At 40.5% G+C, this 25,390-nt stretch overlaps 1 protein-coding gene across 1 annotated transcript; it reads right to left on the bottom strand.

Moving 5' to 3' along the window:
- Window positions 1–1,981: 1,981 nt before the first annotated feature.
- On the bottom strand, window positions 1,982–25,190 carry ufm1 (ubiquitin-fold modifier 1). The gene is made up of 6 exons (XM_080748946.1): window positions 25,137–25,190; window positions 24,976–25,032; window positions 20,613–20,670; window positions 17,722–17,761; window positions 9,772–9,804; window positions 1,982–3,245 (listed from the first exon to the last, which is right to left on the bottom strand). Coding segments are annotated over exons 1-6 (258 nt in total). The 5' UTR covers window positions 25,139–25,190; the 3' UTR covers window positions 1,982–3,177.
- Window positions 25,191–25,390: the final 200 nt, after the last annotated feature.

Below are 25,390 nucleotides of genomic sequence, written 5' to 3'. Positions count from 1 at the left end.
ACTGGGGGGACCCCCCCCCCCCCCACACCCCCCACACCCACACACTCTGACGAGCACTAAGAGTGGAGGCATTACATTTTCTATAACACGGTTCTATTGTGAAAATAGCAGATCTACAGGGGGCCAAGCAGGAAGCCAAAAGAAAAAGAAAGGGAGAATTACTACTAATTATTTCAAAATTCAAATGGTAGCCGATATCCTAAGTAGGATGAACATTGTAGAGTTGGAATGCTAGCTAAAAGTATGAATCCTTAAAAGGCCTCAGAATAACAGGCCCACAACTAGTAACTCCACACTGTTTAGCACGAATTTGACTGTATAATAATAAGGCTCTGCTTGGTGTACCTTCCCACAGGAACACTCTGAACATAGGGCTACATCAAGGTTAGAATACTTTTGCTGTTCTTTTTATTATTTGTTTTTTTCATTTCAGTTTAGTTTTCAGTTTAGTGGGCATTCTAGTTTAGTTCATTTAAAATGTTGTATATGACATGTAGTTTATTTCAACTAAACAATATGTGTACAAAATCAACTAGAAACAGTGAGGTAGGTTAATTGTGGCCTCTTGGTGGCGCTATAATAAGAAAATGTGAAAAGGGTGCCATGTCTTCTTCAGCCTTTCACAGCGATCGGACACTGCATGCATAATTTTAGGCATTTTGTTCCAAAAATGAATTTAGCAAAAGTAGACCGACCTGCTGGTGGCACTATAACAGGCCAATGTGAATAGGGTGGCATTTGTTCCTCAACCGAGTGGGAATTTGTGTGCAGAATTTCTCGGAAATCAGAAGCTGCGTTCATGATTTGAGGCATTTTGTTCAAAATGGACAAATCCTGCAAACTTTGAAAGCCAATGTTAGCCAATTAGGATGGAATATGAAATATCGGACAGATCTGTCTTGATCACATGACTATATATAGATATACTGTGTACTGATTTGCGTGATGTTTAGATAAAATCTGATATGAAAGGCTGATTTGAACATTTTGAAGTGGCATTACTTCCTCGGCCTAGTGGGAATGTGCATGCACAATTTCACCAAAATTGCAGGTTGTGTTCATGATTTGAAGCATTTTGTTCAAAACGGACCAATCCTGCAAACTTTGGAAGCCAATCTTAGCCATTGATCAAAAGTAGCTAAGTGTAGACGGTGTGCGTGTCATTTACTTTCAACACGTCTGATCCCTGCCTACACGCCCGCTTCTGAGCTGATCAGGTGTGCATAAGACTTTGTTAAATGTCAAAGTAGTAAAATATAAATGTACAGGTGCCATGCCGTGGATGAACAAAATAAAGTTTCAGTCAGAACATCACAAACCCATCAGCCAAAATAATAGGCTGGTGAAATATGCATGTGAAACATTGGTGTGTCGAATTTATTGGGACATAATTGGGACGCCAAAAATGCAAAAACAATTTCAGGACAACGGTGTCTGTTATTAGCATTTAGATAGCATATCTATCAGGTTGATGGAAAAGGGGTAATACTGATGAAATGTCTGAGATAGAAATGCAAGGCATACAAAATAATAAAAACATGTTCAATTACGACCCAGTAGAGGGCAGCAAAGATCCATGATGATGTGGTTCATGTGGAACTGACACAGCAGTGTACATTGACTTTATTAAATAATGTAACTTGGGGGATTTAATGTGCTACCAGCTGTAGCAGTTCAACGGTCCACATTCATATGCAATATGCAGCTGCAGAAGGTCTCGTTTAATCAATGTCTGGTCAGGAAGCGTTTGTCTTGACAGCAGATGGGACACATTAAATAAAGGCCTTAATGAACCTTGATTGCGCGCTGGTGTCATGCACTGACAATAGCCGATCTACAACGGGTCGCAGCGCGGCACGTTGTGGATTGGGATCTGGAACTGGAGGAACCGGATCCAGGTTTTATCACACTGCCAGAGCTGAATATGTGGACTTCTCGTCTGCTATACAATTAATATACAAATGGTTCTCAAACCTGGACGTACAGTATATTGACAGGTTTATTTTATAAGCCCTCATGGCCATGGACATGGGTATTGACAGATTTGGTTTTTTTCACTATGTGTGAACGCTAGATGGGGCTGTTCGCTTGTCAACAGTGACATTGAAACAGGGTGTGAACCGGCGGGGCGCCATCACAAAACCTAATTAATATTCAAACACAGTTTTGCATAAGTATTGTAAAGGTGAAAAAAAAAGTAATTAAAAAAACAACATTCTCTATTAGGAGGGCAGTATGAGTCACCAGAAGCCAATTTGGGTGTTTTCGATGAATCCATCATGGCTAAAATGGAATTTGAAGTTACAATGAGTTTGTATAGGAAGGGGGCGTGTCTGATAAAATCAATATAAAATATCTAAATGTAAAAAAAAAACCTTAAGGTTCCCAACCCTACACATTATCACTGTAGCCACAATGCCAGCAACAAACCGAACAATTGTTAGTTAGACATAACATTTATTTTTCTTGTCACAACTGAAAATGTACAAAAGTTATAGCTAGTTATAGCTGTTCCCCTATTTTTTTATTTTCTTTTTTTAATTGGTCTTGGCAAAAGTCTTTCTTATGGAGCAGCCACTGTGTGTGTGTGTGTGTGTGTGTGTGTGTGTGTGTGTGTGTGTGTGTGTGTGTGTGTGTGTGTGTGTGTGTGTGTGTGTGTGTGTGTGTATGCGAGTGTGTGTGTGTGTGTGTGTGTGTGTTTGAGTATGCAATAATGCTTACAGAGAAAAGCTGAAGCAGAATATCAGGCTGTGTGTGTGTGTGTGTGTGTGCGTGCGTGCGTGCGTGCGTGCGTGCGTGCGTGCGTGCGTGCGTGCGTGTGCGTGTGCGTGCGCGTGCGCACACGCACGCACGCATGTACACAGGTGCATGTGGAAACTATAACCTATACTATATGCAAAAGTAAAATCCTGTGTTTTAATTTAACTGAGTCTACAAACCAAATGGTTCCATTTCTTAACTCCAAGTTAAATTATAACAGTCAGCATTGTACAGAGTATACTGTGTATATACAGGTATATATATACACATTATATACTTCAGGTATACAGGCATCAGTATTCAGTCACTGTCATTCAGGGCCAGTAAAATGAAATAAATATAAAACAGACTGAGGTGGGCCTGGTTGGGAGGGAGGCTGAGTCAGTGTGTTGCTGCAGAGGAAGAGGAGCATGGTCTTCATCGCCCTCCCACTCTGTCTCTGGGGATGATGCGGAGCTCTGAGCCGTGCTTCAGGAACACGTTCCCTGGAAGCAGCAAAGGCACAAACACAACAACACACACAACAGCTTTTATTTTAGTGCAGCTCTAACAACTACAGCCACATCTTCTCAAACTGTTCCAAGTCCAAGATAAGGGTTTGTTCCAGGGACCTCCAGAAGCAAAGATTTGTGTAAAAAAAAAAAAAAGAAAGATTGAAATATTTCCAAAACATTTCTAGCCTTCATAGCCAGACAATATCACTGTCTGATTCTTCTCAGTGTTATTTTTCCCCCCCAAGGGGCAGTTATAAAAAGATTCAAACAGACTCTAATCACTCTATTGGTTAGACCTACAACAACCAATCAGAGTAGCACAAAGGTGATATGCCTGCCCTATATTTGCATACTGGGCCCCTGGTTGGTTCCTCACGACTTGTGAGCTGTGAAATATTTGAATAACTGAGCAGGGCCAGACCTAATCTGCCAAGGGCAATTTTTCTTTGCAATAGCAGATTTGTCTGGCTACATGAGGCTGAAAAAATTAAAGATTTTTCAAAAATAGCAGATCTATCAAAAATAGTCTATCGTGTAAAAAAAACATCACAAGGATGCAACTGGGACGTATCATCAGTGATGTAGCCTGGGGTCGACGGGTGTTTCGGGTCTCGCAACATCATACACCCTCGCCCAGGTGACCCAGCCGGGGTTGATCAAGTCCCGACTTACGTCCCAGTAGCTATCCACGATCAGTCCTATTAGGGAAAGACAGGGTCACTCAATGTGCTGCACCGGAACTACTCTGCCGGGATTGGGGGTTGACTCCTGGCCAGGCTCCTCCTACGTCTCACCAGGTCCTCTCCTGCTCTCACCAGGTTCAGAACCTGTGCGTTGCACCAGACCCCAATCCAAACATTCCATTCAGCTGCTGCAGTTGAATGGCCCTCATAATATGGTAAAAAAAAACATTTGTAATCGGAGGTCTCTAGGAATCTACATGTCAGAAATGGAAGGTTGTTATTGCATTGATCAAATGCAATATTCTCATGGTACTTGACTACATAAGACCATGATTATGTGATAAATTATCTGACTCAAGCACTGATCCTCCGATTGGATAACCTCAAGCAACAGTAAATACTTGGGGGAGAACTTTTAGCAGGCATCCGACACACTCAGCTTAGTGCCACCACCCATAGCCATGGTATAATCAATATAGCAAGGTCTTTCATGTAGTGATGCTTAAAGGATGCAAATCACTGATTTATTTCAATATCTACCAGGAAGTATTGACACACAACAACAAAACTTCAGAAGTTAACACAGGGAGACAAGGCACTTAAAATAGGCGTCCTAACATTAGGTGCTATGCACAGAGGCCATATTGGAAACTCACTGGGCATCAATTCCTTATTTCCTTCATAGGTGTTACCAATGACAGCAATGAAGGCTCCGTTCCAATGCCGATAGTGTGCATGTTGGCTCACTGGAAAGACTACACCAGTGGGTCTCATTTGCGGTCCGGGACCCTCATGGTTAAATGGATGGATCCGCAAGGGATCACATTAAAGGAGTAGTTCACCCCCAAAATGACTTTTTTTCTATTGATTACTCATGCCATGGAGACTAGAGTTCAATAATATTTCTAGTTTTTTGTTGGATTCCTAAGACAAAAACGTGATAACAATAAATTTACCCCCATTCGTTCCGGATGGGGACCCGTTTCGAAACGGGTCCCCATCCGGAATCGATGGGGGTAAATTTACTCGAATCAAATTTGTCATAGGAATGTGACAAAAACCAAAAAATATTATTGAACTCTACTCTCCATGGCATGAGTAATCAATAGAAAAAAAGTCATTTTGGGGGTGAACTACTCCTTTAAGTGCGTAAGTAAGCAGACTGTGTAATTGTAGGTGTGAACACGAACAGTGATTGAGTGTTGATCTTATTGTACCAGATGGTTTGATAAATGCTCTAAACCAGGGGTCTTCAACAGGCGGTCCGGGACCCCTAGAGGGTCCTCAGAGTTACTTCAGGGGGGCCACCAAATCTTTGTGTGATAGGATCATTATTTTCAATGAACAACTTGAATCCTCGCATCCCTATTCTGAGGAGAACTTTAGCCAAAAATAGCCGACTTGTAGACCGGCTATTTTTTGGCAAATACTGTAGGTTTGGTGTAGAGTGAAAAGGTCAAATTTACTGAGTATCGGTGATTTGGTAAAATGTCTGAAAAAACACCTTAACACAAATCCAACATAGACTGATGAGTGCTTTCATGAAATCGATGAAAATCTGCAACACACTTTGAGTACTGGGGTCCCCGCTTTATCTGAAATTATCTCCCTCTCAGTTTAAGGGGTCCTTGGTCTGAAAACGTTGAAGACCCATGCTCTAAACTACAGCGTTTCCAACCTTTTGTGGATCAGGGCCGCCGTGACAATCTTGAAGGCCCACCCATCTGAAAATATAAGTGGTCAGACTGGTGGGCCTTGTGCATTCTCGCATGTACAGCATTATACATTTTAATGATCAATATATAATCGTACTTCTTCCCACATCTTCACTACCAACTGGTAAGAAATCGCAGATGTATTACACAGGTTTTCAAACTGGGGGTAGAGGGGTGCGTTAATGCGATGTGAGCTTCTAGCTAGTTTCCTTTTCTTTCTTTTTAAGCCATTTCACAATTGGGAGTCACAGCCAGAAAGGCTATGGCTACTAGGCTGTCCTTGGAAAGGAAAGGTTTGGAAAGCCCTGTTCAACTATGTACTGTAGCTACAGTAATTGCTGCTTTATTGATCTGATACTTGTTTGAGCAGAGCCGTTATAAAACTCTTCCCTGGACACAAATCATCCTGTCATGACGTAACGAGACACTTTATTAAATATTTAGAAGGGAGAGAGAGGAGCACTCGTCAAACGCAGTTGTTCCATGAAATACTTGTCTTGGGTGCACGGCTCATGGAACGAATGAACTTAGAAAGGAGATGCCAGCACTCACTTTAGAATGAAATCTTTCTCTTTTATTTTCAAGATGCCCCAGCAGCACAGCAGCGACAAACGAACGTTTCGACCCGTGTGGGTCTTCCTCAGCGTGAGGAAGACCCACACGGGTCGAAACGTTCGTTTGTCGCTGCTGTGCTGCTGGGAGCTGAGAGAAAGATTTCATTCTAAAGTGAGTGCTGGCATCTCCTTTCTAACTTTATTAAATATATCTCACCGACTACATTTAAGAATAAAGATAAGTCTGAATGAAGTAGACGTTCATAATGTGATTTTTAGATGATTTTGCAGTCGTCTAGCACTTTAGTGATTACGTGGGTAGTTTAGTTTATGATGAAGCAAGCACAATGCGGGGGAATGCAGATGTCAGCGAATAACAAACAAATGATGTTAGGTTTGGGAGGATTAAATGTCTCCAAACTGAAGTAAATACTGGTACACTGCCTCGTTTGCAAAACTATACATTACACACTTTTATTTGAGTTTATTCCTTTTAGGTAGCAGTTTTATAATCCATAAACTAGAATCACTCGATGCACCACGTTCTCACACAGCTGTTATCTAAACACGCACGCACACACACACACACACACACACACACACACACACACACACACACACACACACACACACACACACACACACACACACACACACACACACACACACACACACACACACACACACACACACACACACACACACACAAACTACATGTAAGTGTCAAAAGGTGAAATGTAGTTGTGAATTATCAAAACTGACTACTGATGTAGCTCCATACACTAAATCACCCATAATGCATGACAACTGGTTTCAATTTGTGTTATGCACTCGGTCATTGTTGTCGTCTCATGTCTTTCCATAAAATATTAGAAAACGTTCGATAAAAGCTCGGATCAATAATCAGGATCGATAATGTGCTCATTATCAATACAGGCATTGACACTAAGGCTTGCCCACCTGCCCCCGGCAGGTAAATAAAACTTTCGGGCAGGTGGAGTTTGCTTTCAGGTTGCCCGACCAGGCAAGTGCAAGTTTGAAAGGCGACACAACCATCTATAAACACAGCACGAGATATCTGTCTAAAAAATTGAGGTATGACACTTTTTTAAGTGTTAAATTGAACGGCAATTCATCATTTAGTAATCTACTTACCTTTGGGTAAGTAGATAATGACATGTACTGCCTCTCAGACCTTAGTGTCAACCGCTGCAATAAAAGATGAATGAGCTCCATCTCTAAGCATGAGTAGTGAAAATAGCAGATCTCCAAGATCACAAAGAAAGCGGCATGTTGTGAGCTTGTAGATCTGTTATTTTTGGATATTTTGCCCATAAAGACTCAGGGTTGATGTGGCTAAACTAGATGTGATGGGAACAGATACACTCAAGAGTGTTCCACTGAAACTAAACTACTGTAGATGTGATGGGAACAGACACACTCAGAGTGTTCTACTGAAGAAAAGAGGCATGGTAAAACGTTGAGATTCATTTCCACCCATGTCCACAGCTCCTTTTCCATTAGTGTTACGGATAATACTTTCAGCAGGGCCACAGCCGAAAGAAATAGGCAATTTCGAAAAAAGGTTGTCTGAAATGTCGTTTATTTAAGGAAGTGCATGTCATGAATATTCCATGTGCTCGGTGAGCCAGAGCGAGAGAATGAGTGAGGGCCCACCACCCTTGACCATTTTCTTATCATAAAAGACCCCCTCCCATCCGCACCAATCCTTTCTCGGGTCAAAAGAAAGACGTATGGAAGAATCGCACTCATCTGTGACACATCCATGAAGGCAATAGTGACCTTACATAACACTTTGGGCCCTATCTTGCGCACTGCCTTCCCCTAATCCCTAAACCATTTTTTACCACTTTGAAAAAGATAAAACGATTTATAACATGACGATGTAGAACGGCAAGTTGAACAATTTATAAATGTTTTTTAAAAATAGTAAAATATGGCGGTTTAGTTTAGGGATAAGGGGTAAGGCTTAGCTTCTTCTTAGTCGGCGACCTATAGTAAAGTATGAAAACCACAACGATGTTATGACAGGCGATTTCAAGAAGAGACTTGTGTAGTGTGTAATAAACAATCTGATAACTCCCCGACGACTTTAGAAGTCCTACAATGTGTAGGTGCCTTTAGTTACGTGGTCAGATGGGTTAAAAGGCCAGATAAGTGGTCAGTGTTTAGTGGTCAGCAGATGGGTGAGCCTTCGAGATACATTATACTGTAGACAGCATGGTGAGCCACAAATCACACTGTCTCCCTGCTCTTCTATTGAGACATTGTCATCAGGCAGGACCACATTGCATGCAGCTCAAAGTGTAATAACTCCTGTGCCCAAACAAGATTTCAGTCTTAGTAGAAATGTTGGCGCTTGTGTGGGAACTGGGAAGACCTGGGCTCAAATCCCAGATAAGACTTCCATTGCTACATTCTCAGTTACAAATGGAAAAATAACACTGAGATAGTTTTTTTGTTCCTCCTTTTTTCTTTACTGTGCATGCCTGGTACAGAAAGATTAGAATTGAGGAACAAACTGTAATATGGGATAAAAAGAATGGTTTTGATCAAAAGGTATGATAGTTCAGTTTATTTGATGGCAGGGACACCTCCCTTACAGCCAGGATCTGTAGCAACTTTATAATGAAATGAAATGTATAAATAGCGTTCCTTTGGGGCTTTGCTTTGCATCAATATTCATGAGTCAACAAATGCACTAACCTCACAGTCACAGGCAGGCACTGGGAAAAATATCGGTTTAATCTTTTCATTTTGTTATAAAAGATTGTCATTAAGATATATTTTATAACAGAAATTTCTTTTAAGAGGATAAGCTCCTTGAGATCCTTCATCTCGTTTTCGAGGGGGAAATCAAAATCTTTTTGATTGCAAAAACTGACATCAACAGTATTATCTATCATGAAACATGCTCTTTTTAATGATTTGGAACTGAAAACACAAGCTTGCAAAGGTCCACTGATAAAACTCCCAATACAGATTCAATGTTATTTATGGATCACACCATCCCCTGCTCAAACCAAAACAGGTAACGAGAAAACAATTGACCGATAATTGCCTCAACATCCAGGGACCCATTCCCCAGAGTTTTTGTCTTTCCATGGACTGTTATAACAGACCTCCAGCTGCAGATCAAGAGTGTGATTGCGGGCCGGGCCTCTCCATGGAGCATGGTTGACGCAAAATTGCTTGCTCAGGTCTCTGCTCTACATGTAAAGTGTCTTGAGACAATATCTTGTGATTTGTCACTTTAATAAAGTTGCATTGAACTGAAGATCCCAGCTAACGGCTGATGTCTGATACCATTGGAGATGTGTAAATACCTCTGCGTGTTTGTCAGAAGTAGGGAAAACTTATCAAATATAGGACCAGATACTCATTTTTCATCTTTTGTGAGATACCTTTTCTTTGCTGGGGGACATAACATATTGTCTCTATCGGGTGAAATTGAAACCTCATATGTCCAAAACGGTTTCAGGATTCAAATAAAAAAAACGCAAATGCAGCACAACTACAAGTTCAAAACGCGTCCCAAACTCACCTGCCGTCTGTGCGGGGTTGATTCCTATTCCGTCTGCGTGGCGACCATGAAAGAGAGGAGAGAGAGAGACAGTGTGTGACGTGAGTGAGAGGGATACATTTGTAGTACAAAGGAGAGACACTGGGATGGAAAACAGAATATGTTGACAACACTGGCAGAGGTCAGCCGGGGATAATGATGAGCCGACTGCTGTTCAGCAAACAGAAAATTGTGTATTTATTTCACATTTGTTTCAGTTTTTCTTTTATGTATTTTGCATGGTAAAAATATACTCATTTGAAAATGTATTTTAAAGTGGCAATATGTAACTTTTGTAATGAATGAAATGTCATTTTGTCCAATCTGTATGGTAAATTATGCTAATACAATAAAACTTATACAATTGGGGTGGTTGTATTTTGCCTCCCTGCTCTTCTACAGAGGAATTTGATTGTGTCAAAGGTCATGTCTCATGACAGGATCTGACACAGATTTTAACCGGATGGTAAAAATTCAATTTATCCCCTGAGCAAGCAGGCAGGCTCTATTAGCTCAATGGTAAAAATGCCAGTACTGGCGCAGGAAACCGGGTTCAAATCCGGGGTAGGTTAGGGAAGCTACTTTTTCCTCATAAACGTAAATAAATACACACACACGCACACACAGCCTTTTGGTTACACTGAGAATGCCGCATCCTGCCACTGCTTCAGAGCCTCTGCCACAGTTTAGAGGCGGCGAGACGAGCAGGCGCAGTCCCTTGAAAATCCCTGCGAGCGTGCACGTTTGTGCATGCGTACGTGGGCGGTGAGAGATGGATTGTGTTCATCTTTGTGAAATATCGCGCGGCGTTTACTCGCTGAGCGAGTGTGATTGTGTATCACCGCGGCGCGGTCCCCGCAGCTGCGGCAACCGCTGCCCATCTGTAGAGCGCCTTACCCTGCTCATTTTTGTGCTCATGTTTTTGTTTTTTAGGCTTGTTTTATTTCTTGACCACAAGCTTAGAATGTAAATTAGATAGCATGTTATTTAGGCAGATGCTAGGTTCATTGTTATTTAGGTTCATTGTTTACCTGGTATGCTATAGTTTGATGTACAGGTTATTATTCTTTTTAGACTGATGTTATTGGTTCTTGGTTTACCTGTGATCCTAGTTTTACGTGATGATTACCTTGCTATTGTAAGTCGCTCTGGATTCAAAGTGTCTGCTAAATTGTAAATCTACCAAGAGGCCACAAGGGGAGGTCGTTTTGAATTCCCACTGAAGGGAGGTGTCATTCACCTCCGCCATTTTTTCCTTTTCTTCTTTGTACGTATAGTAACTTGTGCCAGCAGAGTGCGCAAGTAGGGTGATGATAGCTGTCTGTGGGTATGTATGTGACGACATCTTCGGCTCTGTCGTTACTTGCCATATTTGGCACCTCGACAGAGCGCAGTCCCAAGGACTTTTTTGTGTTATTCTTTTAGCCTTAATGTCTTACTGTACCTCTGTGCTGTCTACATTTCTGACTAATAAAGTGTTCAATCAATCAAAAGCGTCAGCTAAATTACTAAATGGTAAATTGCACAGGCGTGTTTCAGTGCATTCACCCAGGCAGTATTGCAGGGAGCCTTATACAAAGTGCATTGGCAGCCAATACGGTATGATGACAGAACTGTGCGTGGAGAACAGTACAAAATGACTTTTTCAGCTCATAAAGGGCAGCACTACTGCGATTTGACCTGGCAACAGGGAGACTGGTGCCTTTATAAAAGGCCACCTTCGATTGTTTACCAACTCCAACAAAAGTTTTTAGTGTCAAGTTGCTCTTTTAAAAGGAAAAGTTGCCAATATTGGAACACAAGCCCATTGTTATTTTCACCCCATGGTATCTTTTTGTTTTTGTTGAATTCCTAAGCCAATAATTTGATGACCAGCAGTGGTTCCCTATGGAGACACCAAGAGCCTGCTTTGTTTCCTATGGAGACACAAGAGTCTCCTCAAATGATTGTCTTAGGAATGCGACAAAAACATGAATGAACAAAATATCAATGAATTCAAGTCTCCATGGGTTGAGTAATTGATTAAAAAAAAATCATATTGGGGATGAACTATCCCTTTAAATAGTTCAAAATAAAGTGAAAATACAACAGAAACTAAAGGGAGCATTGGGCCGAATGAAGTACAAAGACCTGCAGGGGGTTTATACAAAAACACAATGTGTACTGTTGAGGCATAAAGCCTATACAATACACTGACATTAAAGTCTATTTTACATGTGAACTGCACTGCAACAAGAGCATTCTGACAGGAAACACCTCACTGAAACCCCTTACAGGAAACCGCCGACTTCAACCACAGTACAGTACTTATCCGAAACAAGTCAGTATCTCACGGCACGCACACCGAGATAGACATATCAAAAACAGAGGACAGAGACAGCTCAAAGAAATATTAAGTACAAAGAGATAGTTCAGAGATACATCGAGTGCAGACAGCTCAAAGAGACAGACCCAGACAGACAGAGACAAAGAGACACCAAGAAGAGAGGACATTTAGATCAGAATGTATGGGATCAGATGGACTCAACTGTTTTCATTGATGCTACTGGGAGTGGACACCACCCTCCTGCTCAACCTCTACACAAACTCTGGAGATACGGTCAGTCTGCCTTTTAACAACACGCTGCTGCCTGATTATCCTGGCTGTGATTCAACCACGTGGATCTACAAGGGGAACGATTCACCCTCTGCCGTTTCCGTGGCCGAGTACGGCTCGATTAAAACCAGCGAACTAAGCCGATCCAAAGCAGACAGGATGCGTTTGGAGTCCAACTGCTCTCTGACTGTTAAAGACGTCGGAGCCAAAGATGTCGGTCTCTATACCTGTCGACAATTTAAAAACGGAAACAATCACGGAGGCGATCAACAGATTTATCTGTTTGTACTGGAAGTGGCTGACATCACCGGAGGGGGAAACAGCGGGGCAGAACGGACATTAAATTGCTCTCTGTTTGTAAAGGATACACAGGTGTACTGTGTGAGTCACACTCTGAGCTGGATGAGTGAGGACGGTAGCGTGGTCAAGTCCAGGTCTGGATGTTCTACCACTCTGACCGTCAACACACACAACATGACCAAGAGGATCAGGTGTCAGGTGACCGTCAATGGAGAAGTGAAGACATTCATTGACGTCCCGGGAAACATGACGGTAATGAAGCAGATAAACAATACTACATCTAATGATGCCACTGGAACAACACCTGTTGATTCTATGACTAACTCCTTCCAACCACCTGCTGATTCTACAACTGACTCCATCCAACCACCTGTTGATTCTACAACTGACTCCATCCAACCACCTGCTGATTCTACAACTGACTCCATCCAACCACCTGTTGATTCTACAACTGACTCCATCCAACCACCTGCTGATTCTACAACTGACTCCATCCAACCACTTGTTGATTCTACAACTGACTCCATCCAACCACTTGTTGATTCTACAACTGACTCCATCCAACCACCTGCTGATTCTACAACTGACTCCATCCAACCACCTGCTGATTCTACGACTAACTCTATCCAACCACCTGTTGAATCTACTACTAATTCCATCCAACCACCTGTTGAATCTACTACTAATTCCATCCAACCACCTGTTGAATCTACTACTAATTCCATCCAACCACCTGTTGATTCTACTACTAACTCCATCCAACCACCTGTTGATTATACGACTGACTCCTCCATCCAACCACCTGGTGATTCTACAACTAACTCCTCCATCCAACCACCTGCTGATTCTACTGACTCCTCCATCCAACCACCTGTTGATTATACGACTAACTCCTCCATCCAACCACCTGTTGATTCTATGACTAACTCCTCCATCCAACCACCTGTTGATTCTACAACTGACTCTTCCATCCAACCACCTGTTGATTATACTACTAACTCCTCCATCCAACCACCTGTTGATTCTACTACTAACTCCTCCATCCAACCACCTGTTGATTCTACTACTAACTCCTCCATCCAACCACCTGTTGATTCTATGACTAACTCTTCCATCAAACCACCTGTTGATTCAACCACTAACTCCTCCATCAAACCAACTGTTGATTCAACCACTAACTCCTCCATCCAACCACCTGTTGATTCTATGACTCACTCCTCCATCCAACCACCTGTTGATTCTACTACCGAATCCTCCATCCAACCACCTGTTGATTCTACTACTAACTCCTCCATCCAACCACCTGTTGATTCTACTACTAACTCCTCCATCCAACCACCTGTTGATTCTATGACTAACTCCTCCATCCAACCACCTGTTGATTCTATGACTGACTCCTCCATCCAACCACCTGTTGATTCTACAACTAACTCCATCCAACCACCTGTTGATTCTATGACTAACTCCTCCATCCAACCACCTGTTGATTCTATGACTAACTCCTCCATCCAACCACCTGTTGATTCTATGACTAACTCCTCCATCCAACCACCTGCTGGTTCTACTGACTCCATCCAACCACCTGTTGATTCTACTACTGACTCCTCCATCCAACCACTTATCGATTCAACTACTGACTCCACCCAATCAACTGCTAATTCTTTAACTGACTCATCCATCCAACCACCTATTGATTCTGTAACAGACTCATCCATCCAACCACCTGTCGGTTCAACCACTGACTCCATCCAACCACCTGCTGATTCTATAACTGATGACTCCTCCATCCAACCAACTGTTGATTCTATGACTGACTCCTCCATCCAACCAACTATTGTTTCTATGACTGACTCCTCCATCCAACCACCTGTTGAGTCTATAACTGACTCCTCCATCCAACCATCTGTCAGTTCAACCACTGACTCCATCCAATCAACTGCTGGTGCTATGACTGACTCATCCATCCAACCACCTAATGAGTCTAAAACTGACTCCTCCATCCAACCAACTATTGTTTCTTTAACTGACTCCTCCATCCAACCACCTATTGATTCTACTACTGACTCCTCCATCCAACCTCCTGTTGAATCCATCACTGACTCCATCCAACCAACTACTGATTCTACCAATTACTCATACATCCAACCACATGATTCTATAACAGACTCCTCCATCCAACCACCTGATGATTCTACGACTGCCTCCAACATCCAAACAACACAAGGTAGGGGAGGGGAATTAAACTGACCACATGTTGCATTTTCCTTTCTTTTTTACCATTTACTTTCAATATGGATTTCCATTAGCACTTGCCTAAGCATGGCTTTTCTTCCTGGGGTCCGTCACAAACAACTGATCAACATTACAACTGAAAGTATATTGAAACTGACATTGAGAACCAATAACCGACTTCTATATCATTTATTTCCTTTATATATATATATATATCTTTTCCCCCTCTTCTTATAAGATGTGTTATAATCGCAACCGACTAATTTGATTAAGTTGTCTGATTAACCAATAAATCCTGTATTATACTTTAATGTACAATGGTGGCATACAACAATGGTGATAAATGGTGATACAATCTGCTATTTAAACTATTTAAAAATAATAAATCATTCGTAATTGAGGCAAAAGAAGATTTATCACCCAGCCCTACAACTGACAACTATTACAACTGACCTCCCATTATGACACTTTACATTACAGATGTGTCAGTTACTGTATAATAATGGAGAGTCATTCAATGTAAAATGGAGCTAGTAGTGTTAATAGGTTTTGTGTTAAACTGTCTCCTCTCCTCTCCCACTGCATCACAAGGCAATAAAAAGGAAGTGGTGAGCATCATGGTGACATCAGAGCCAGAGAGGAAACAACACATCATGGGCATGGTGGTGGCTGGGATGACGGGTGCTGCGGTCCTCACAGCAGCAACGCTGCTCGTCTGCCTCATCAAGAGGAAGAGCGCCACGGCCACCCATCACGTCTCCTTGGTCTTAACCAATCGGAGGAGCAAAGCAACAGCACCAGGGTAGGCCTGTCACAATTCACTGTTGTCTGGCAGAAACTTATCTCCACATTTTAACTTTTTGTGGGTTTTTTTCCTCGTAATTTAAAAGTTCTACTTGATCCTACGTCACACAAAAGCATAAAAAAAGTAGCAACAATTTTGGACATGAGGTTTTGACCCCACAAAATATATATATACTAGTACTGTATATTAAATCCATGAAAAACGTGTTGGCCTCTCATCTGATAAAAAAGCTTGTATATCGGCTATTTCCACTATTATTCTTTTTTTACATTTTGAAAGCGCAAAGTTATTAGTATTAGTAGTTATAAGTATTAAGTAATTTCTTAAATTCATGTTATTTGTCATATCTACCCTATGGAAACATTTTTACAATGCCTAAATGAAAAATGACAGAAATGTCATCTTTTTTCCAATGTCCAATGCCAAAAACACCATTTAATTGTTCATCACAATTACTTGTGTGACAATTAATCGGCATTAATTGTGACAGCCCTACAGAAAGGAAGCCCGGTCTAACTGCTGTTCAAATGGATCTTGATGATCTTGATGATGATGATGATGATGATGGTGTGATCTACTCGACTATCATGCACACCAATCAGACCAACAGTGCTGTGAGAGGAGCCAGGGGGACACAGGATGAGGACGATGAAGATAATGTGATCTATTCTACCGTCATACCTGGCTCTATATATGACCTCTATGCCAAGGTCAACAAAGCCCCCAAAAAATGACACGTTTACTCGTACAAAACTGTAATCTCCTTTTCACCCTCCTTTGTCCTCGCCAAAATGATTAGTAGTGTTTTTCGTAGCCCTTATTTATCTGAATGAAACTCACGCACCTTTATATATCTTATATCTTTACCTTTATATCTTATGCATTTATATTTATATCTTATCTCAGGTACAGTATGTGTAAATATGTTGATAATTTGTTTTCTTTTATTGATCCATTTTTCCCCTGGCCCCCCTCCTTTTTTTCTATGGAAATAATACGATAAAAAACACGATAAAAAAAATTCTCAAACTTTTTTACTTCTGTAATGTGACAATAAAGCCGATTCTGACTCTGAATTGTTCATTACATAGCACTTTAATTAAAATGGGATTGTTTTTTTGTGTATGTTGTGATCATGTTGATTAATATATAGTAGAAGATTCTAATATCATCTGTATCTAGCTCTTTCTTCTATAGTATACAGTGTCTAGATCTACTGTATAGCTGTATGGATTTACTGTCTATAATGTTTATTTGTATATACTGTAGGTACACTGTATTGAATAACAGATGTACTGTCTTCTCTATACTGTATATCTGTAAAGAGATTTACTGTACTGTATCAAGGTTATTATAGTTAATAAAAGAATACAAATTATGCTTTACAAACAAAACAATATCAAACTGAATTGTGTGCTTACCAAACGAAATAAAACTACATTTCATACACAAGCCGAGTATTTTGACTGAAATACCAACGTTTATCTTCCATTTGTTTAACTGTGCCACTTTGAACATCTGGCTGTCTGACTGCCTGCTAGAGTATACTGTAATTTACAATATAACCCTACAATATGAGATTACAGAACAGACTGGAGTATATGACGATGCATACGTCACCTCATCCACTATAATTCTGGATGCTGTCATTATGATGAATATACCTTTGTTGATATAACTATGTATCCCAAGCTTTATTCCTGGATTCATATTATTAGATTACCTCAGAGTTTGCAGAAATAATATATTGTCTCTGTCGGGTGGAAACGTCATACAGTATGTCCAATACTTACTTTTCAGGATACAAATAAAAAATAGAACAGAAAAAACAGAAAAATATGTTTTTTTTGTGTTTTCTTTTTCTATTGATTTAAGTATCAATGGAGAAACGTGGTTATTTTTTTTTCTAAGATTGTCTTTATTTTTATATACAAAATAATTAACACAAGCTTTAACTTTGAACACAGCATTAAGGTCAGTTTTCTTTTGGTCAACTCACCATTTGTTATAATGGCACTGGTCGCTGCTGGCACTTTAAACTGTGAAAAGTAAAAGAAGCAAATAAATGGTCACAATCGTCTTAAATACAGTTCTTCATAACTGAGTAATTGCTTGAAATGAAGAGGGGAAATTGGCCTTGAAAAAAGAACATCGTCAAGTACACTGAATAGCAGCATAGGTTGTTACAGAGTCATATCTGATAATTAACCACTTAAATAAAATGGAATTAAATAAAATCTATTCTCTAGTGTCGAAAGTGGCTCTTAACTTTTGTGTTTAAAGAGCTTTTAAGATTTGTTAAAGATGCAATGCGATGTAATTTTCTACCCCAGGTTTGAACCTGGCGAAATTGGGATAAATTGAATCCTGACCATCTGGCCAAAATTCATTTTTACATCTTGTGTCTAGGTGAGACATGACCTTTGACACAATCTAAATGGGTTAGGGTAGAATAGAATAGAAGAGCAGGGAGCCCCAATTGTACAAAACTACATTTCATTCATGAAAAAAAGAAGTTCATCCAGTAGTGCTGCCGCTTTAAGGCTCTACCAGAGGAGTTTTTGGACAGGGGTAAAACAATTGCAGCAATTAAAAAGTAGCAGATCATTATTAATTTCTGCACATTTGAAAAATTTCCCCCCTTAAACTGTTAAGGATCTGGGTGTCTGTCTCTGCCATTTTATTTTTTCTTACATTTGAGCATAATGTTACAGATGGAGCATTTAAATGGTAAGAACAAGTGGTGATTGCTAAGCAGTTGGCAGCAATAGAAACAAGTGTGCCTGCAGACAGTAAGAAAAAGTGAAGTGGCAGCAGTGCAGGATATGCTTGATTTAATCAAGGTACTGTGTTAACAGATGGCCCTGCAGAGTTTGGGCAGTCCATCGTTTTGCCCCTAGTGCACGGTAAAGGGTTTGATATTCTGGGTCATTTTCGATTGCCGCCAAACTTCAGTGAGATCCAGTGAGACGGCTGATATAAGAAAGTGACACGATCAATGTTCATGTTGCAGTATGTGTCAACAAGTAAAGAACAGGCTTATTGAGCTTTGACTTCTGTAGAGAGTCAGAAGTATTCTGCTGTCAAATGATTGATGCTGAAGGTGCACGAGTTGGTTCTTCAGCTTTAAAGTAATCTCATCTGGAGTTTGTCTGTGATCATCCGACAGCTCATTTCACAGACCAGTGTGTTGTGTTAGAAGAAGAGATTTAAAGTTGTGAGGAGCTGTGTGAACTGATAGTTTCGGAGCAGTTCTAAAAAGATTTAATGTCAGTGAAGAGACAAAACTCCTGAAGTGACATTTTAGGCAAAACAAATCTAATACATTTAAAATAGAAGATTTACAAGCCCAGAACTTGTCGCATCTCAACACGTTTCAGGGGGGTCTACGTAATCCCCTAAAGTAATTTAATCATTTCAAGTTTGTAATTTGTTCACGGAACATTTGTTATGGTCTGTAGAAAAAGGCAATCTGGGAAGAATCCCTTATAATAAAGTTGCATATTTATACTATGCACACATCAAAAGGTTTCTGCAGGGATTTCTCCCTGTTGGCTCTGCAACTTTAGCAAAGTCTTCTGTAAAATACTCTAATGATTATGTCAAACAAGTTAGTCGATATCATAATGAGCACCTTAGGTGCAGAAACTGAACTCAAACGACCTGCCAAATGTGTGCAAAAACTTGGCAGCGGCAATTAACTCTTAAACCATTCTTGCAGGTCAGATTTAGATTTATTTTGTCCAGTAAACATTAGGGACTCGGGAGTAGTGATCTATTCCGTCTACATCCGAAATCTCTTCACACAGTGATTGCATTTTATGTATTGTGCCAAGCAGCGTGACAGCGAGCTGCAGCTATTGATCGAGCAACACACACACTGAAGCATTGTATTGATCTGGGTGACGGAGTTCAACCTAGGGGGTAATTTAATCGGGTTCACCTGAAATGAAGGTTTTTCCTCTGACAGACACGCAACTCAAGGCCTGAAATGCTGCAGTGCACAGCACCAGCCAGAATGGAATGTTGACAACCGACAGGTAGGGCTGTCACGATTATGACATTTTACATGACGATTAATTGTCACTCAAATAATTGCGATTAACGATTTAATTGTGTTTTTGTCGCACATGGTAGATATGACACATAACCTAAATATACGAAGAATGTACTGACTGACATATTTGACAACTTCATACTTAAAAAAGAACATTGATAGTGGAAATAGCCGATCTACAAGCTCACATCGCGACGCGTTGTGAGCTTGTAGATCTGCTATTTCCACTATTTTTTATTTTAAAATAAATATATGAAAAATGTTCAACATGGAAACGATTATGACGATTATGAAAAATAATTAGACGATTAGACGTCTAATCGTAGACGATTATGTAATAATTGTGACAGCCCTACCGACAGGACATCTGTGGCAGCCTCGACATGGCATTCATATTTTTTGTATTCATTTATATGAATCAATACTGTGAGTCCAGTCCATACAGTATGAGTAATATTCAATAGTTTACAGTGTGCATTTATGCACTTTATGCTCCGCTCTCTCTATGAGAACATTTCATCTTTAACTGAAATGACGAGCCTACACGATCAAGAATTTCACCCACTTTACTTCTAATGTGATGTGACAATAGGATTAAACAGTCAAATTGAGTGTTCATTTAACTTGTACAACTGGAGCCAAATGTACCCGCAAATGGATATCATTTACTTTGCACTTGTGCCATCTGGACAAAGATACAGAACTTTGAAATGGGAGAAAGTTTTAGTAAAGGTTTTGGCCCTTCAGGCATTGCAGCATTAAACTTAAACTACCTCGCTGATAGGATGGTTTATGTGTATACTGGGAAGAAGAGCATAATAGAATAAACGTACCTCCTCAGCTGCAAACTTCAGCACTGCAGTGAATGGTGTGCTGTCTGGGACACTGAGGCTGCAACAGAAACAATGCATGCAAACATGATGATTTCAGCTTTTTTTTTTTTTTTTATATCATATCATTTCATATAACCAAAACTCTGCTTCCTTCTGCTTGAATAAATGATTGAATAAATGTATTTGGTGATAAAAGGAAAAAGCACATCGGCACTTCCACAACATATATAAAAACACAATAAAGCCCTAAGGCTTATTTCTATTGTGGTCCTCAATGGCAGTTGTTCTCAAACCTTTTTGTGCCAAGGACCCCCAAATGATTTGACAGCAGATGCCCATCTGAAAACGTTTAGCGCAAAAACTTTGAAGATTTTTCATAAAAACTCAAAAATAGCAGATGTACAAGCTGCACAGCACAAAGTGACACACTGTGAGCTTGTACTGTATATCTGATATTTTGGAATAGCCAACATATACACAATGTTGACAAAGCACTTAAAATGTATTAACAAAAGGTGCCAAAATTATGAAATCTGCCTCATAAACCATAGAAAACCATTATCCCTCTCAATACACCGTCTGGGAACGCATGCAGTACAGTGGCAATCTGATCGGACTAACAGTTCCCGAGTACCGAAAAGAAAATGCTTCAGGGATTTCTCCCTGTGGCAGACTATCATAATGAGATCTTAGGTGAAGCAATTTAACTCAAACTACCTGCCAAATCTGTGTACATGAACTTGGCAGTGGCATCTGACTCTTAATGATTCAAACCACTCTGGAGAACTTTAATGTCCTGTAAACTTTAAGGAGTAGTGCTCCAATGCAATACATTTTCCTATAATGGCTCTTCACATCTTGGATCGTATTTTATATTCTTTGTGCGTGCCAACCAGCGAGCTGCACTATTGATCGATTCAACTACATCTAAGCATTGTATTGATTTGGGTGAGGGAGTTACTTGTCAATTCATGCATCTGTTTGATCCTTATTAGATGGCAAGTGTTGGAGAGTTGTGCTTCTTATTATCTGACGTTTATTTCATTTGACATGGACATCACTATCACATTGGACAAATAAATAAGTGTTATAGCACAAGTGCTAATTTTCAATACCGCAAACCATATCCCTCTCAAATACATCTGGTGCCACATTTATAAGGTTTTAAGCATTTGAACCCTACTATTTTGGGCATGTGATGTCCTGTCATGGGCGGTGAGAAATCGGAGAATAGCACATCTACACACTCGCAAGTAGCAACATTCAATTTGGATGAGCTATTTTATAGATGATAGAAGTATAAATCACTGGAGGACCCTGGTCAACGAAGTATATATGGTTTAAGTGGTAATTGCATAAACAAGCCCACAATCAACTTACGTACATATTCATAAAATCCTACTGTAAGTCCATGTCAGACCAGATGGAAGTGAATTTCCTGCTGGTTGTGTTGGGTACTGTATAGGCACCGAAGTAAGTGCACATCGTCTGAACAGCAGAGAGCAGTGCTCCCTCTTTTTGACCAAATTGACTGGCTTATTATAGGAGTTATAGATTGCGGAATTGGAGAAATCAATTGATTGTTTTCAAGATAACAACCATGTCATACATGTACCTGCCCAAGTACTCTGACACCTGAGGTGTCTTTCCAGAGGCAACTCAGTGACAGGTCAGGTATTCCAGCCGCTGCTTACAGTAATTGCATCATGTCCACTGTGATACAGAATATTTGATGTATCTTAACAGTGTTTACAATGTGTTTACAGTGTAAACACATTTACAGACAATGAACAAGCACACATAAGGAGGCCTTTGTGTGCAGACAGCACATAAAGTATGTGCAGCAGTTAACCTTTTTGTTTTACACAGTTCAATAAAAAAAAACGTGTGTGTGGTACATTACAGGCCTAATTAAATGGCAGAGGCAAAGGCAACATAAACTAGATTAATATGCTCACAAATGTAAGATAATTTGAGATTCATGAATCAAATTGTAAGACAGAATCGTTCTTATAGCAACCATCTGCAACTTTTTTAGTCTGAAGTATTTTCTTAGAATCAGATCAATGAGAAAAATCCACCATAGACATGCTATGAGCTACTTTCTGTCAAGAAATCCGAGCAGACATGTTTTTTTCTCTAAGTGTTGAACTTTGGAAGCGATTGTCTTCAATACCGCAATGTCCTGCTGCCTCCTGCATTATGTGACATTTAGGACCAGGTGGTACCGCTGAGTGATGTCCCACGAGCGTTTCCAAACTCCAATACTTAGAAAATAAATCACCTGAACTGAATTTCTTGACAGAAAGTAGCTCATAACATGTCTGTGGTGGATTTTTCTGAAGATATAAAGAGCATAATTCAAGCTTTCCATAGAGCAGCAATATTGGTGAGTTTGACGTTGTTTAATACAGTACAATCAAATAGCAAAAACAAATGGGAGGTATTTCAACTCTAGATTCATCAGATTAAAAAACATCTAGTATTGCAATTTGCGGCTAGCCTGTTAAGTTTTGGTACTTGGTATTGCAACCATAGGCGCCGTCTCTGTGTGGGCCGAAGGGCCGCGGCACCCCGCGAGATCAAGCCCGAAATTAACACGTACAGCTTTGTTTGAGGGGAAAACACCAGCTCCCCAACCCCACATTCCTATGGGTGGGGCTGGTGTGGGGGCTGAGGGAGCGATAGAAACTAACGTTGGGACTGGAGGCGGAGCGCTCCCATAGCCTATTTGCATGTATGCAAACATGCCTAATAGTTCTTTTGTTTAAACCGGGCAGGTACATTCCAGTGGGGGGGCTAACGTTGGGAGGCGGAGCATTAGTGCCTATAGTTCTACTATCCCTGTAACGTCATGCAGCTCAGAGAGGTCATTTTCAGGTCTGCGGAGACTGAAATCCTATCTGCGATCCACAATGGGACAAGCAAGACTAAACCATCTTACTCTGCTGAACTGTCACAGGGAGGAGACACTGAAACTTGACATGGATGTCATAGCCAACCGCTTCATATCCCGTGCATCTGTAAGGAGTAGCACCTTCCTCACTAAGAAATAAATACAATTTTTTGGTTTTGTTTTGCTGCAAGTAGCCTACTTGTATGCGGTGTTCACTTTATAGGCCTAATAGGCTGTTGCAATAGCGTGGCCATGGTTTTAATACTATTTTGTCTTTCTTTGCATTTTATTTTCTATCATTTAGCAGACTACTGCATGATGCACGAATACAAGGGCGAGACGGCACAGTGTCTTCTCTAATCAATACAATGTCATGGCATTAGCTAGTTTTTTGTTTGATACTTTGATACTATGGTGCTTAACTGTTGAAACATGCTGAACTTTCATTGTAAAAATGTACCACTGTACTATTGACAAACTGTAAATAAAGTATCCATTTGAGAAAAAAAAATGTCCTTTTTTTTGCGGCGACGACGACGACGGGGGGGGGGGGGGTGGGGGGGGGTGACGGGGGGGGGGGTAGCGCTCGATGCTTCAGCACCTCGCGGCATGGACAAAACCCGGCGCCTATGATTGCAACTCTAGATGCCAGATACAGTAGCATTATAGCATCTAAGAGTTGCTTGCGCCTTGTGGCTAGCTATGGCTGTCAGTGTGTACGTTAAGTTAGCCATGCATCAACCATGCCTAAACCTCAGTGTGAACTCAATGATTTAATAGCTAAATACATTATCAATTAAATAAAAATAAAATCTGTTGCTGGGCATGATGATGATTACAGCTGCAGCAAGATGCAATATAGTACAATGAATATGAAAACAACATAACTAAGTAAGTACCATACGGTATGTTCTGTTGTTATTTGATTAATGCCTCCTTCTTCACTGCTTGAACCATGATAGTCTAGATGCCGGTTAAGGATAACTATTGCCAACGTTTCATTGTTGAGAGATTTTATATTTACTCATTATAATAAATTGCTGTTAGGCTACTACCCATTTAGCTGCTGTAGGCAATAAGTTGACACTGCATATAAACTGTCAATATTAACTATGTTGAAAGGCGTTCCAATTCATCTGCAATACATTCATATGTTCGTGCATCATACTTATATTTTATACATCGTGTACTGTTACTATTAACTCGATCACACCCAGTGCAGATTATGGGATATGCACCGTTATCCTGTGTTTCATAGACGCTGGCACGCTGATGACAGATTAATTTACCCACTCAACAAACTAGTCTGGAATCAAGTCAATCAACAAAGGTTTCTCTCTCTATATCTAAGTACAATAAATTAGACACAATTTAAGAGCTCTACGTTAGATGCATCACGTATAACGTTAAGATGTATGTGTTTGTGCACACATCATGTAAACGCTGATCTGTCATTACATTACTCACACTTTGTATGGGAGCCGGGGGTCCGACGTCAACGTGATTTTAAACGTGACTTTAGACCTGGCGACGAGAACAGAAAGACGGTTAAGGTCAGCTCACTGTTTACTCAACAACGGTACGTTTTATTTACAGTGACATTATAGCGAAACATGAATAAAACTCACATCTTTGCGGCGAGGTGTTGTCGTTTGCGGTGTGTTGTGTGTATGAGGCAGACCCGGAAGACCGAAGGACCCCAACGAGGACCCCAATGTACACGTCATCTGTCAGATTCTATATTTGGGGTTTATTTCTTCTTATATTTCAAAGATATTTTCCAAATATATGGTGATCCCACTATTCCTGCTGAATATACGAAGGAATTTAACTATAAATATGTTGTTCTTGTCTGTCTCTCTCTCTACTCAGCAGACAGGCA

Source organism: Nannobrachium achirus, assembly GCF_963921795.1.
Source record: "Nannobrachium achirus genome assembly, chromosome: 19".
Taxonomy (NCBI): Eukaryota; Metazoa; Chordata; class Actinopteri; order Myctophiformes; family Myctophidae; genus Nannobrachium; species Nannobrachium achirus.
Note: the sequence above shows the minus strand (reverse complement) of the source record. Positions and strands in the feature narration are given on the sequence as shown.

Bases quoted from the DNA above. Each gene is read 5' to 3' on its own strand.
- ufm1 (XM_080748946.1), bottom strand. The intron at 20,671-24,975 runs GTGAGTAATGTA...TTTCTGTTGCAG, and splicing joins CCCCGGCTCCCATACAAAGT to CCTCAGTGTCCCAGACAGCA. The intron at 3,246-9,771 runs GTGAGTTTGGGA...TGCTGCTTCCAG, and splicing joins CAACCCCGCACAGACGGCAG to GGAACGTGTTCCTGAAGCAC.